This window comes from Henckelia pumila, chromosome 1 (genome assembly GCF_033568475.1).
Source record: "Henckelia pumila isolate YLH828 chromosome 1, ASM3356847v2, whole genome shotgun sequence".
NCBI classification, from domain to species: domain Eukaryota; kingdom Viridiplantae; phylum Streptophyta; class Magnoliopsida; order Lamiales; family Gesneriaceae; genus Henckelia; species Henckelia pumila.
The window spans coordinates 80,716,499-80,729,412 of record NC_133120.1 but is presented as its reverse complement, the minus strand read 5'-3'; the positions used below and the strand labels follow the sequence as shown (position 1 = coordinate 80,729,412).

The 12,914-nt window shown below is 37.3% G+C and overlaps 3 protein-coding genes across 4 annotated transcripts; 1 reads left to right on the top strand and 2 right to left on the bottom strand.

The window, feature by feature from the left end:
- The first annotated feature begins 1,457 nt into the window (after positions 1–1,457).
- LOC140874056 (F-box protein SKP2A-like) lies at positions 1,458–4,149 on the top strand. 2 transcript variants are annotated; one of them, XM_073277337.1, is made up of 5 exons: positions 1,458–1,569; positions 1,909–2,268; positions 2,922–3,270; positions 3,358–3,499; positions 3,637–4,149. In XM_073277337.1, the coding sequence occupies exons 2-5, from the start codon at positions 1,994–1,996 to the stop codon at positions 4,008–4,010; spliced, it is 1,140 nt and encodes a 379-aa protein (XP_073133438.1). In that variant the 5' UTR covers positions 1,458–1,569; positions 1,909–1,993; the 3' UTR covers positions 4,011–4,149. The 2 variants fall into 2 exon arrangements, with proteins under 2 accessions (XP_073133438.1, XP_073133434.1); XM_073277333.1 differs by lacking the exon at positions 1,458–1,569 and adding an exon at positions 1,599–1,819.
- A 134-nt stretch (positions 4,150–4,283) lies between these two features.
- On the bottom strand, positions 4,284–10,593 carry LOC140874050 (putative DEAD-box ATP-dependent RNA helicase 29). Its single transcript, XM_073277328.1, has 11 exons — positions 10,195–10,593; positions 8,499–9,660; positions 8,339–8,396; positions 8,135–8,239; positions 7,474–7,519; positions 7,146–7,219; positions 6,947–6,999; positions 6,500–6,581; positions 6,262–6,318; positions 5,473–5,608; positions 4,284–4,910 (listed from the first exon to the last, which is right to left on the bottom strand). Exons 1-11 carry the CDS (start codon positions 10,559–10,561, stop codon positions 4,693–4,695), a joined length of 2,358 nt encoding a protein of 785 aa, XP_073133429.1. The 5' UTR covers positions 10,562–10,593; the 3' UTR covers positions 4,284–4,692.
- An 886-nt stretch (positions 10,594–11,479) lies between these two features.
- Positions 11,480–12,876, bottom strand: LOC140866203 (transcription factor MYB64-like). The gene is made up of 2 exons (XM_073271127.1): positions 12,696–12,876; positions 11,480–12,255 (listed from the first exon to the last, which is right to left on the bottom strand). The coding sequence occupies exons 1-2, from the start codon at positions 12,874–12,876 to the stop codon at positions 11,480–11,482; spliced, it is 957 nt and encodes a 318-aa protein (XP_073127228.1).
- Between the last annotated feature and the right edge of the window lie 38 nt (positions 12,877–12,914).

The window sequence follows — 12,914 nt, the reverse complement described above, 5'->3', positions numbered from 1 at the left end:
GTCATCTTTACATTTTCGACCACCGAGATTGAAGTTTGTATAATATGATATATCGTTGGATTCGCATTTTTGAGACGACTCTGCTGTAAAAATTTCAAGACAATCGAAGTTATTTTGTGCATGGGTGCACGTGAATCTCCTATACCCTAAAGTGCGTGAGATCAAAACTAATATACATATATGCTCCATTAATGATAACCTAAACTTGTACGGCTAATTTCATTGACCTTTATATATTCATAATTATTATTATAAATTTATAATATATATATATATATAAAAAAAAAAAACTGTTTACATTATTAAAATTTGAATATTGGGATGCATTATTATACATGTCATTATCATATATACTATTTGAATATTATATATGATTAACCATATATATATATATATATATATATTAATTATTGCATTTTTTGTATCTACCATTCAATTGACTAATCGGTCCATTGATCAATATTTGAATTTTTTTCAATAACTAACTTTTTTTATTCTAAATCTTATAAGAGTAACACTCGTGTGAGACGGTCTCATCCGTGAGACGGGTCAATCCTATCCATATTTATAATAATAAATAATACTTTTGGCATAAAATGTAATCATTTTTAATGGATAACTCATATAAAAGACCCGTCTCAAAAAAATAACCTTTGAGACCGTCTCATAAGAATTTTTGTCATCTTATAATAGTTATTTTATATCACATAAAATATGTTATAAACTTTAAAGTTTGTAAAACTTTCAAATTGCTAATATATTAAATTGAAATATGATTCGATTGCTATCAGATAATATCTCTGTCTCAAATATACAAACTCGTTTTTCTATCGAAAAATCCAATTATATAAACTATTTTCCATAATGATAATATAAAAAATTATTTGAAATAGATAATATATATTAAATAAAAAAATATATTATAGACGCTTGAATCTATAATTTGAAAAAATAAAAAGAGAAATGTACTTGTCATATTTGGGAACCAGTAAATACTAGGGTAATATTGACACTTGATAATAAAGTTGTCAAAATAGGTTAGGTCGATCTAGTTGGCATGTTCCGCTATACAAAATTTGTAGGTTGGGTTGACAATTTTCCAACCCGTCTAAAAGGTGGGTCGGCTCCGTTCCGCCCCGCCTAAAGGTGGGTTGTGGTGGATTGCGGTTTGGCCCTAAAAAACCCGTCAATTTACACGTAAACCCGTCGTGTTGGCCCACACCGCCACCTAAAATAAGTAGGTTGGGTTGATATTTTTTAACCCGTCCAAAAGGTGGCCCTCCCCGCCCCACCTCACATAATGGTAGATTGCGACGGATTGTGGGTCGACCCGCCCCACTGACCCGTTTTAACATCTATACTTAATAATATAGCCACAAAGTATAAAATAGTGAGAAAAATACATTAATCGCGTCTAAAAAAATATTAATTAGTTAATCTTTGGACGCATCTTCCATACGAATTTGACACGTGGCTTTTAATCGGTCGCCTCGTTCGTGTGTGCGTAGAATAAGAGAGCTTCACCACCAAGCTGTACCCTGTAGGTTAAACAGAGCTCTTGACTCATAGGTACAAAAACCTCTGTTTATCTCGTACATTCGAAATTCTTGTTCTTTGATAATTTCTTTTGGGTTTCTTCTCTGGTCATTAATTTTCTGGAATATACCTTAAACGAGTAGAAAGATTGGTTCTTTTTCATTTGATTTAAAAAAGAACAAAGAAACTTAAATTTCTGACCCCTTTTTGTTGTTGAAACTCGACCCCTGTTGAAACTTCTTATCTCTTAGCCTTTGGTTATTACCAATAGAATAATACATAGGTATTGGGTTGAAGAAACATGGTATTATGGTAACTGTTTTGTATTTCTTGATCATTCCAAGTTTATGTCTTTTTCTGTATCTTTGACAGGAAGGAGCATACAGGCGGAATCTTTCTTGGCTTTTGTTTTTGTTGTATGATTTTTGTGCAAAGTAGACACAGGGGAGATTGAGAAATGAGAGAAACAGGGGAGGGTCTGGGGTTGAATTTTGAGAAGCTGATGGTTTTTGGTGATGTCGAGGGTGTGGATGAAAATGAAAATATGGTTTGTCAAGTGGGAGGAGGTCTTTGTGGGGGATCGAAGATAAGTGAGTGGAAAGATATTCCAGTGGAGCTTTTGTTGAGGATTCTTTCTTTGGTGGATGATCCCACGGTGATTGTGGCATCTGGTGTTTGTCATGGATGGAGGGATGCCATTTCTTGGGGGCTCACTCATCTCTCCCTCTCTAGGTATATTTTTCTTTTGTGCTGATTCAGTTTATGTCTATCAACATTTTTTCAACTTTTTTTTTTATTGGCACTGTTGGATATTGGGTTTCATTGGTTTTTTGGTGATTGTTGTTTATGTGTAACGAAATTTTGTCATTTTTAAAAAAAACTTTTTGTAGCTTTCTTGCTTGATAATTATTTATCACAGTATTGCTATTTTTCCTTTGCTGGTGTGACCTGGCTAGTTTTAAGTTGGTGACATTATGAATGAGTTAATCGTCATTAGTTACTAGGAAAGAATTGCAGGCTATTTGAAGCTTGAATGATTTGAGTTTATAGATTATCAATGAAGGCCGGTGGGTAAGAATGATTTTTTCCGGTCTTTTAGTTTGTTCTGGTTGGCAATACTCTTGTTCTAGTGATATGCGAGCAGAGCACTCTTGTCAGGTCCAATCTGGTTCTTTCATCATACTTGTTTATCATTGTGATTATTGAATGGGCGAGGGTTATGAAGTATGGAGAGAACCCACTGCATGTTCTGCACCCAAGCTTTTGTATGCCTCCGGGGGATCGACATGGTTTCGCGAGCCCTTTGTTAAGGGAGTAATAATATGCAAACTGCGATAGTTTTCATTGAAATAACTATGACCTTTACTTGATTTGTTCTGCCTCAGGTGCAAGAAGAACATGAATGATCTGGTGCTATCACTGGTTCCGAGATTCACAAAACTTCAGGTCCTTATCTTGCGACAAGACTCGCCTCAACTTCAGGATGTTGCTGTTGAAACAATCGCAAAACATTGTGGTGACCTCCAAGAGTTGGATCTGAGCAAGAGTTTCAGGCTTACTGATCGTTCCTTGTATGCCTTAGCAGATGGCTGCCCTAATCTCGTGAAGCTGAACATAAGCGGCTGTTCGGCTTTCAACGATACTGCTGTGGCGTATTTGTCTGGGTTTTGCCGAAAGTTGAAAATCTTGAATCTCTGTGGATGTGTCAAGGCTGCCTCAGATAGGGCACTGAAGGTATGAATCTCGTGGTCTGGTCTATGTTTTAAGATCATAACATTTACGGTGACTCCTGAGATATTTTACTTCGACTCATTTTTGCAGGCCATTGGATATAATTGTGATCAATTGCAGTCGATAAACCTAGGATGGTGTGACCGAGTTGGTGATGAAGGGGTCAAGAGCTTAGCCTATGGTTGCCCCGATCTCCGAGCTCTTGACTTGTGTGGATGTGTTCTTATAACAGGTATATCCCTTCGTATAATTCGGGCTCTATAGTAGCAAAATAGTGAGGGGTAAACCGTTGCATCATTTAGTTTCCCCTACTCTTTCTAAGCTATTTGTTTCCGTACTTGCTTGTATTCAATGGTGCAAATCGTGCAGATGAGAGTGTGATCGCCTTGGCAAACAACTGCCGGCATCTGCGATCCCTCGGTTTATACTACTGCAAGAATATCACCGACAGAGCCATGTATTCTCTGGCGCATAGCCGAGTGAAAAACAAGCATGAAATGTGGGCATCCGTGAAGAAGAACAGGTACGAGGAGGAAGGCCTTACGAACCTGAACATCAGCCAATGCACTTCCCTTACTCCGCCTGCAGTGCAGGCACTCTGTGACTCATTTCCAGCTCTTCATACATGTTCCGGTCGCCATTCCCTTATTATCAGTGGGTGCCTGAGCTTAACGTCGGTTCATTGTGTATGTGCTGTTCAAGCTCACCGTACCACACCTGCGATGGCTCATCTAGCTCACTGAAGGTTTCTGCAGGAAAACCTTAATTCCTCTGGCTGAAAGAAGCGAATCTTGTGTGTATAAGGTAGTTTGTGTACATTTTAGACCATTTTGTTGTAATCTTACTGTTTGGGATTGAGCAGTAACGTGGATATTATGTTTATCTTCGGGGCATTTTCTTATATGTTTGATACTCTTTATGGTACTTCGAAGGGAAATGCGGATGTGTATTAAGGATTTTCGTCGTGTTTGAAGAGAATGGTCAAATACAAGTTGGATCGCGTAAATATTATGTTGTAGAATCCCACGATTTAAATATACAATGAACTTTTTCACTGTGGCATCTCTCTGGGGTACAAAAACCATGCCAAATCTAGTACATCATGACTCAGAAAACGCCTACAAAAACTATGCCAAATCTAAAAGCCGCTTTACTAGACAAAACTCGAGGAGAAATGTGCTACAAGACAACACAAATGTGTAACAGTGTAAGCCCACTTTATAGAACATAAGAACACCAGCCATGTACCCTATATATGGCAATTTATACATCCAAGGCTGTAAAATGGCGCACATCTAGAGGCGGCAAATACCGTTGGTCATAGCAGCAGGTTCAAGAAATCTGGAAATACATCTTGCGCCAACCTCATTTGAATCACTCACTATTTTTCAAATCCAGATTGAAGAGACGCAGCATCAAGAGAACTTATTTTGCTTTCCCCCTTTTTCCCTTTCCACCAAACTTCTTCTTCCCTTTCTTAGTAGGCTTGCCCTTGAGATAAGAAACTCGGTCTGCTTTCTTTTGCCTTTCCTTCCTAACCTGCTCAATGTCTTTGATTTCTGAACGAATATGAGCATTTGGTACAGACTTTTGATTGTTTCTACCTTTGAACCCTCGATAGTCCCCTCGGAAACCAAGATTACCTATAAATGGAGAAGACAGTAAACTCAAAAAAATAAGGACCACGTACCAGAACGTTCAAAATGGAAATGGTGAAATAAGGAGATGATGTGGGGTGGGGGGGTGGGGTGGGGGTGGGGGTGGGGGTGGAGGTGGCAACACGGAGGTTGTGGGAAAAAAAGAGCATCACATTAGGTGAATGTAATTGAAGCCACAGCAACAAAATATTTGAACTTAAAAATACTTGAAGACCACACATTTGGACAAAAATTACAATTGAAGATTATACATGTTTGCACAACCAATTAAATTTAGGCAATAAGGTAGTGTTTGGGAGAGCTTCTAGGAAGCACTTCTCAGCTTCTCCTTCACAAAATTTCAGAAGCTCTTCCAAACACTACCTAAATATTATTCCAATTCTAATAGTTTTAACCTTGCCATGAATTCTTAATGATTGGCTTACCCGCACCCTGAGCTATATTTCGTTAAAGAGTCAATACTGTTGTGGGATCATGTCGATTTGAACTTTCATTTCTTGGATATAAGATACATGTACACAACGCAACGGCTAACATCGAAATTTACCTGATGAAGTGGAAGCTACTTCAACAGTGCCATCATTTGTTCCTTTAAGCGATACTTTCTTATGCGACTGTTCTTTCCACCTCTTGTATATCCCAGTTTTATTTGTTTTTACTTTTGCACCACTTTCTGTTTTTATCTGCAGGAAAAGATTGTATAATAAGTAGAAACACAATACCGGTTAAGATAACCAAGACAAAGAACCTTTGACAGAAGGAAAAGCAAAAGGTTGAAACTTTAATATTCATGAATGCATGTGACTACAAATATAATTTGCATTTACTGTAGAAGATTACTTACATAAAGTGGTTAACTGCTAATACATCTTAAAGCATTGCATATTTTTGGTAGATAGAAGCTGGGGGATCAATGATCTTAAATTAAGGAGGGTTGTCCATAATCAAATTGCTTCCAACACAAAAAATTCATGTAAAAAGTTTCGAGTCTCATAATTAATGTGGTTAAAATCACTGATCAACATTATCACGTGGGATATCTATCGTGCATGGGTGATGTTCTAAGGAACTTAAATAAAGATATTCAGTGATGGGCCTATTACCTTCAAAAAATCATTTAGCTTCAAAGGGATTAAGAAAATAAGACAGACCTCAAGACATTGCAGGCTAGCCACAAAACCTAACGGTAGGTGCTCTTTCACCATAGTGTTAAATATATGACCAACCAACCAGCCATCATTTTAGCAAATTTAAAAATCAATAACTTTCATCTGCACCAGGTAAATAAATCAAATGCACGTTTTTTGATAAAGTGACTATTTGCCAAAGAGATTACCTTTCCACTAGCAGTCACCCGCTCTCCATTGTTTAGCTTGACATACTTTTTGCCCCTCTGCAAAAAATTGAGGACAATTACAACATGTAAATAAATTAGTTTGAGGTGTCCAAGGAATTTTTAGTTTGGGCTCATTTTTCACAGTCTCCTTTCTCCGTTTGTCTCTCTCTATCAATATACACAAACACATGCATTGGATTGCGTGTGTCAGCAGCGCAAAATCAACAGTTTGAAGTACCTTGTCCCAGTGATAAGAAGACTTCTGCTTCATCAACCCTGTACTATCATCAGCATTCAGATCAAGAACAGCAGCTTCCAACCTGTATACTTGAAAAAGTCAAGGCTTGACACATTTGAAGTCCAGAGAGAATCTTTAAAGCAAATAATAAGTATGTACTGCTAGCGTGACAACTTCTCATACGCACTGGGATAGACAGGAGCATAAGATCCATGGGCTTACGAATAGGAGCAGGAAAGGGAATGAATGACTGACTTCATCTCAAGCTATTAAAATTCACTTTAGGTATTTACTGAAATATACAATTAGATATTATAAAATTAAGCATCATATAATTTAAGACATATAATTAAGATGATAAACTGCACTGAGAAAAAGCAACAAATTGATTACTCATATCATACCGATAATAAGAAAAATTTTAGTTTCAACTGATGTTATCCTCACCTATTTGATTCAAACCCTTGGTTAGCTCTCACAGAAAGACCTGCTTCGTAATGCTGGAATTGACATCATCACAAAAATGTTATGGCATGTTTTACACAACCCAGGTCATCAAGGTGAAAGAAAACCGTCTTCTCGCAGATTAGGAGCCAAACTACTGAAAGTGATCGAAAAAGTAACAAGGAGAAGTAAGGTAATCAACCTGATTTGTTGGCACTGAACTAATAAAATTCTCATCGTCTTTGAAGCTGCATGCTTTTCTTTTAGAGCCAGAAACTACGAAGATAAAAAAACAACATTACGGCTATTCAAAATGTATAGATGTAAATCTGTCAAAAGGATCGGTCAAAAGAAAAAAAGGTTGAGGCTATGCAGCCTGCGGGATTCTAGAACTGGAGCTCATGGTTCTAAGGTAGAGTTTTAATCAAAGATTTATTTAACATCTAAAACAGAAGAATGATATTGCATTCCAAATGTCACAGAAAAGTACGAATAAAGGTGAATAAAAAATGAAGAGTGATGACAAGCACCTTGTTTGTGCCTGTAATTTGGAAGACTCTGATCAGAATCAACTTCCTACAAAAGAACATGAGTACAAATTATATAAACAGAGAAAAACATCAAGGAATGAATGAACCACAGACATCAATAAAATGTAAATGACAGCACATCTAAGCTTGAAAATGGTCCAGGAGGGTGGGTGAGGAACAAGGCATGTCAAAGTTATCAAAAGTATGTGGGGATTCAGGCAGTTCAATTCTAGCAGCTTGGGTGTCTCAAGAGAGAGAGCGATTGGGGATCTCATACATGGTGGAAGGAAAAAAAAACAAAATGTAAACGGTCTTTATTAAATGCCTTTGAGAAATAGAACGACGTAGAGTTGTTAGTCCTAAAACATCACTACACAACCACAGATTTCAACCATTAAATTATGAATATATTTAATATTGGTTTAATTGTTGATAGGAACTCTTGCATTCAAGACCACCAAATTGGTTTGTTAATGTGCCACTACTCCAGTATTTACCCCAAATTTTAATAAAATCATATTATCTAAATTGTTTAAGCTTCTGATTCCTAAGTAACAAACAGCCTCAGTAATAATAAATTATAATTGCACACATAAAGTTGATCCAATTGCCAGATAACCCTATCCAAATCCATCAATGAATTCTTTATCAAAAGAATTACCTTCTCCGCATTATCTTTAGAACGCTGCTGTTGGACTTTATTTATGACCTCCTCATGAACGGCTCTTTTCCTCTTCATCACATCAACCCATTGACTAGACTTTCCCTAAAAATTTCTCTCCGTCAAATTGTACCGAGATAACGCATAAAGCGAAAAAAAACATCTATAGCTATTGAATTGGCAAAAAATGAACCTAGACATTACCTGATGATTTTTTGACTTGGCAGCCTCACCTTCAGCTTCAATAATAGTTTGCTTGGGCCTAGCAATAAACATAGCATAAAGGTTGATTTTATAAATAATAAAAGTAATGAGAATTGTACAGTTTTAAAGAACAAGAATAAAAAGCTGATTCAGGAGTCACCTAAATGCTTTCAGGCGTTCAGAAAAGGCTAAAGCTGTCAATTCATCACCACCAAGAATATTTTTGAACATCGGATGCAAACCTTCACGAGGCAAGGTTTTGACTCTTTTAACAGACTCTCTAGATGGTTTTGCTTTTGTCTTTGAATACAAGACAAATGCATTTGAAGAAGGTTTAACCATCGCAGACAGTTCTGTAGATGAATCAATTATCTCTCGAACTCTGTCTGCAATCAAATCTATAACCCTCTGGGGAAATCGGCCATACACGGTTTCTCCATTCGAGACTGCTTGATCTATCTTAGCCATGACACCATCCATATCTTGTAGGACCTCTTCCTCAGTAGGAGCGGCCCTAAGTGGTTTTGAAAGGAAGAGATGAAGATCTAACAGGTAAGGCATGTCTTCCGAAGTAACAAAAGAAAAGGAAGTACCCGTACGACCAGCCCTCGCAGCTCGCCCAACACGATGGACAAATAGTTTAGGCTTAGGAGGGAAGTCAAAGTTAACTACATTATCGAGTAAAGGGATGTCAATTCCCCGAGCAGCCACATCAGTGACAATCAGCAGCATAGTTTTTCTAGCTCTAAATTTTGATACATTGATGTTACGGGCATCTTGATCCATATCCCCATAGCAAACAGAAGCCACAATACCTTCTTCTCTAAGGAGAGCATAAAGGAATTCAACGTGATATTTAGTGGAAACAAAAATCAAAGACTGCTGATCAGAACTTATATGTTCTCTAACCAAATACAACAGTGCAGCATACTTTTCTTCGTGGCGTAACGTGAAAAAGGTAATTTTCAGGTCAGGGCTAATTTTTGTCTCCAGATCAAGCCTCACTAGTTGTGGATCTCGAAGACCAGCCTTGGCGAACTCAGCGAGGGCACTCGGTAAAGTTGCACTAAAAAGCAAAGTCTGTCGGTTCTCACCCAGCTGTGCAAGGATTTTGTGCAGCTGCTCAGCAAATCCCATGCTAAAGAGGCAGTCAGCTTCATCAAAAACCACATACTCCACAGTTCTCAATGACATGTCATCTACCTCTTCCAAGTGATGCATAAGCCTACCAGGGGTAGCAACAATGCAATCTGGACTTTGCGCCAATTCCTCAAACTGGCTTTGCATACTATCGCCACCAACCAGTAAACTAGCCCGTAGATCTAAAAAAAATAACAAAGACTGAAATTTTGTGTTTGATTGAAGTGAAATCGTCTCTAAAGCTGCATTCAATTTATTCACACACTGACCAATAACGAAGTTAGACCTTCAGCGGTGTAAAAAAAACCAAGTATTAGGCAACAAAGTTAGGAGCTTTTTTCTCTTATACTTATTCCAGGAGGCATGAGGCGCCCAGCAAATTAAATCAAACGAGAAATAAAACTACAAATGAAAGTTTGAAAGAACAAAAACACCCACTTCTTCTATGATTAGAAAAAGACGATGACGATATCGCAAAAAAAAAAAAGACAACGATACAGGCACTTTTAAAAGTAAAAGTTACAGCTCCGGCAGTAACATGACAACAAACTCAATCAACACTTCTAAAAGAACTACAAGTACTAGAAAAATAAATCACCGTAGCTATTTACGTGATTCAAAAACAAAAAATCAGCTCAAGCAATTTACAAAACGTTCCATTTACACACTACATTGTTACACAAATGTGAATGGACACCTGAGGAAAAAGCATTCACCTGTAAAGCGACCGAGCTCTTTAATAAATTTGAAAGTCTGGAGAGCCAAGTCACGCGTGGGGGAGAGGATGAGTGCCCGAACTCCCGCCTGTGGGACGTGCTGCTGGAGCTTTTGGAGCATAGGGATCAGGAAAGCCGCCGTTTTCCCGGAACCAGTGCGGGCCATGGCAACAACGTCGCATCCGGATAGAATCAAAGGCATGGTTTTGCGCTGTATAGGTGTCGGGACCCTGTATCCCTTCTTCTTGACACCATTGTAGATTTTAGAGGTCAATCCGAGGGACTCAAATCCTCCAGATTTCGATTTCTTCGACTGCTTTTGCTTCTTCTTGAACTCTGATTTTGAGGCCGCGAGAATTTTCGCCATGGGATCACGGCGGTGCTGCGTCGTACGTTTTTCTGCTCCAGCTACGAAGAGTTGCAGAATTATGGTGTTTTAGGGGTTTTACCGAGGACAAACCAAGCCCAATATGTATTGGGCCTTTTTGGATTATATAAACAGTCACTTTACTGTTGGCTTTACTCAATAAACAATTAAGCCTGTCAATCTGGACCTGGCCCATATGTTTGATATAGTTTTGCCTTTGATTAAGAAGTTATTTACAACAAGAAAAATATTTTTGTCTTTACGAACTTTTACTAAACTTACAATTTATAATTGACACGATTATATCAATAAAATAAACATTTTATACTGGAAAATTGCAATTTGGTCTTATATACTTGTTTTTTTTTTTTCCAATTTTGGTAGTCCATATTATTAAAATTAAGTTTTAACCTCTTATTTTATTTTTTTCTTGTCATTTTCTTCATTTTTCCTAGTGGTACATTATCATGCGCGTAAACACAGAACTGACATGATACTAACAACGTGTATAGTGTCATATCAGCAATCGCGCAGAAAAAATTACTAAATTGTCAATGATACCGTTGCAGAACACAGATGATCAACCTTGCAAAGAAGCAAACACGTAAAACACGGATAGATATTGCAATTTTTCCTTCTATTTCAAATTTGTATACAGAAGATGTGTAGGCAGCATGCAGTTGATGAAACAGAAGAAAAGCTTATCAAAATACAAAATAAGCTGTAAATGTTTGTATTATAATACACTTAATTTCAAACGGTATGAATTAAAATTTTGCTCTCGACTATAGACTATCTATATATAATTACATAAGAAAACAAAACCTTATACATAAACTACAAATTAGCTAGACTACAGCTAGCATCACATATTCATATCTTTCTCTATTAACTGAGCTATGTTATATTATTATATGATCAAGAAGCGATCCCCACACCAAGAAAGTCTATGAAGGGAACTTCCTTCTTCAGAATAGGGTTTAGTTCTTCAACTTGCTGCTTCATACTCGTTCTCGTTTCACCGAAATCGCTAACATTCTCTCGTACATTGATATGCCCTCTATCTTTTCTCCCATATTCAAGATAAGTTAAGGAACTTGGAATGACCGTGTTCTTGTATAGGGTATCAAATGCTCTCAAATCCCTGTGGTCATCAAATATGACAAAATTCGTTCGACGAGTCGAGCTGTTCGAGGTAGAACTATGTAGTACTGGTACACCTTTTCTTGCCCAAAAATCGAGAGATTTAGCAGAAGATGACAAGTTATTAGCCAGAGAGTGTGATGAAGCAGATGACATCGCAACGGAGAAGATCTTATCTGTGTTTCGGCCATGCGCGCCATTTTCGAAGCTGATTCTTGAGACATGTTCGTTTTGGAGCCTCGAAGTTTTCCTTCGAAAATCGTAGTACTGAAAATAAGAGGACTTGGAATCTGCATGATCATTTTGATCTTGAAAGCTTCTCTTTTTACAATTAATCTTGGAAGTTTCTCTTTGCTTTCTAGCCATTATAACATGCCAATGATTCTTTACAGCATTATCTGTTCTACCTGGGAAAAGTCTTGAAATAAGTGCCCATTTGTTTCCATGCAATCTGTGTGCTGCAATTAGCCTTTCTTCTTCTTCTTCCGTAAATGGCCGTCTGTTTATTCTTGGATCCAGTTGATTAAACCATCTTAATCTGCAACTCTTGCCTGCACATATGAATTCGTCTATCGTAAGCTTTCATTTAAGGTGCAAAATTTATTATAAGATACTAATCTTTGATTCCATTTGACAGAATACAAAGTTGTTTAGGGTTATATATGATGATATAATTTATAGGGAAATGATTGTAGAAAAATAATCGATAGAGGGATGACATATATATAGCATGATTAAATACTAGTATATATATAATATATCTATGTATCATCATGATCTTGTTAAATGTTACAATTCCACATCTACACAACAATATAAAAACACATAGAAGCTTAAAATTTGAGAGTTCAAAGTATTTTACAAAAAAAAATGTCACCCTTTCAACTTTTATATATATATAACTCGAGATAGGCAAAGTAGATATATCATATATTTACCAACTCAAACTTTGTTGTGTGTGTGCGCGCGTGCAAGTACTAAGTATATATACCTGATCTTCCTCGAAGTTTATCGGCTATGGAATTCCAGTTTTGAGGTCCGTGCTGATGTACCAGTTGTCGTAGTTGATCGTCTTCCGCGGGTCTCCAGTGCCCTCGAGGCGCTGGACAGGCAGTAGTAGTACTCCTTGTATCATCACTCGAACGGCCGCCACAATAATTAGTTTCGTCCATGGATCTGAAATTCATCGAATGTTAGGAAGGGAATTAAG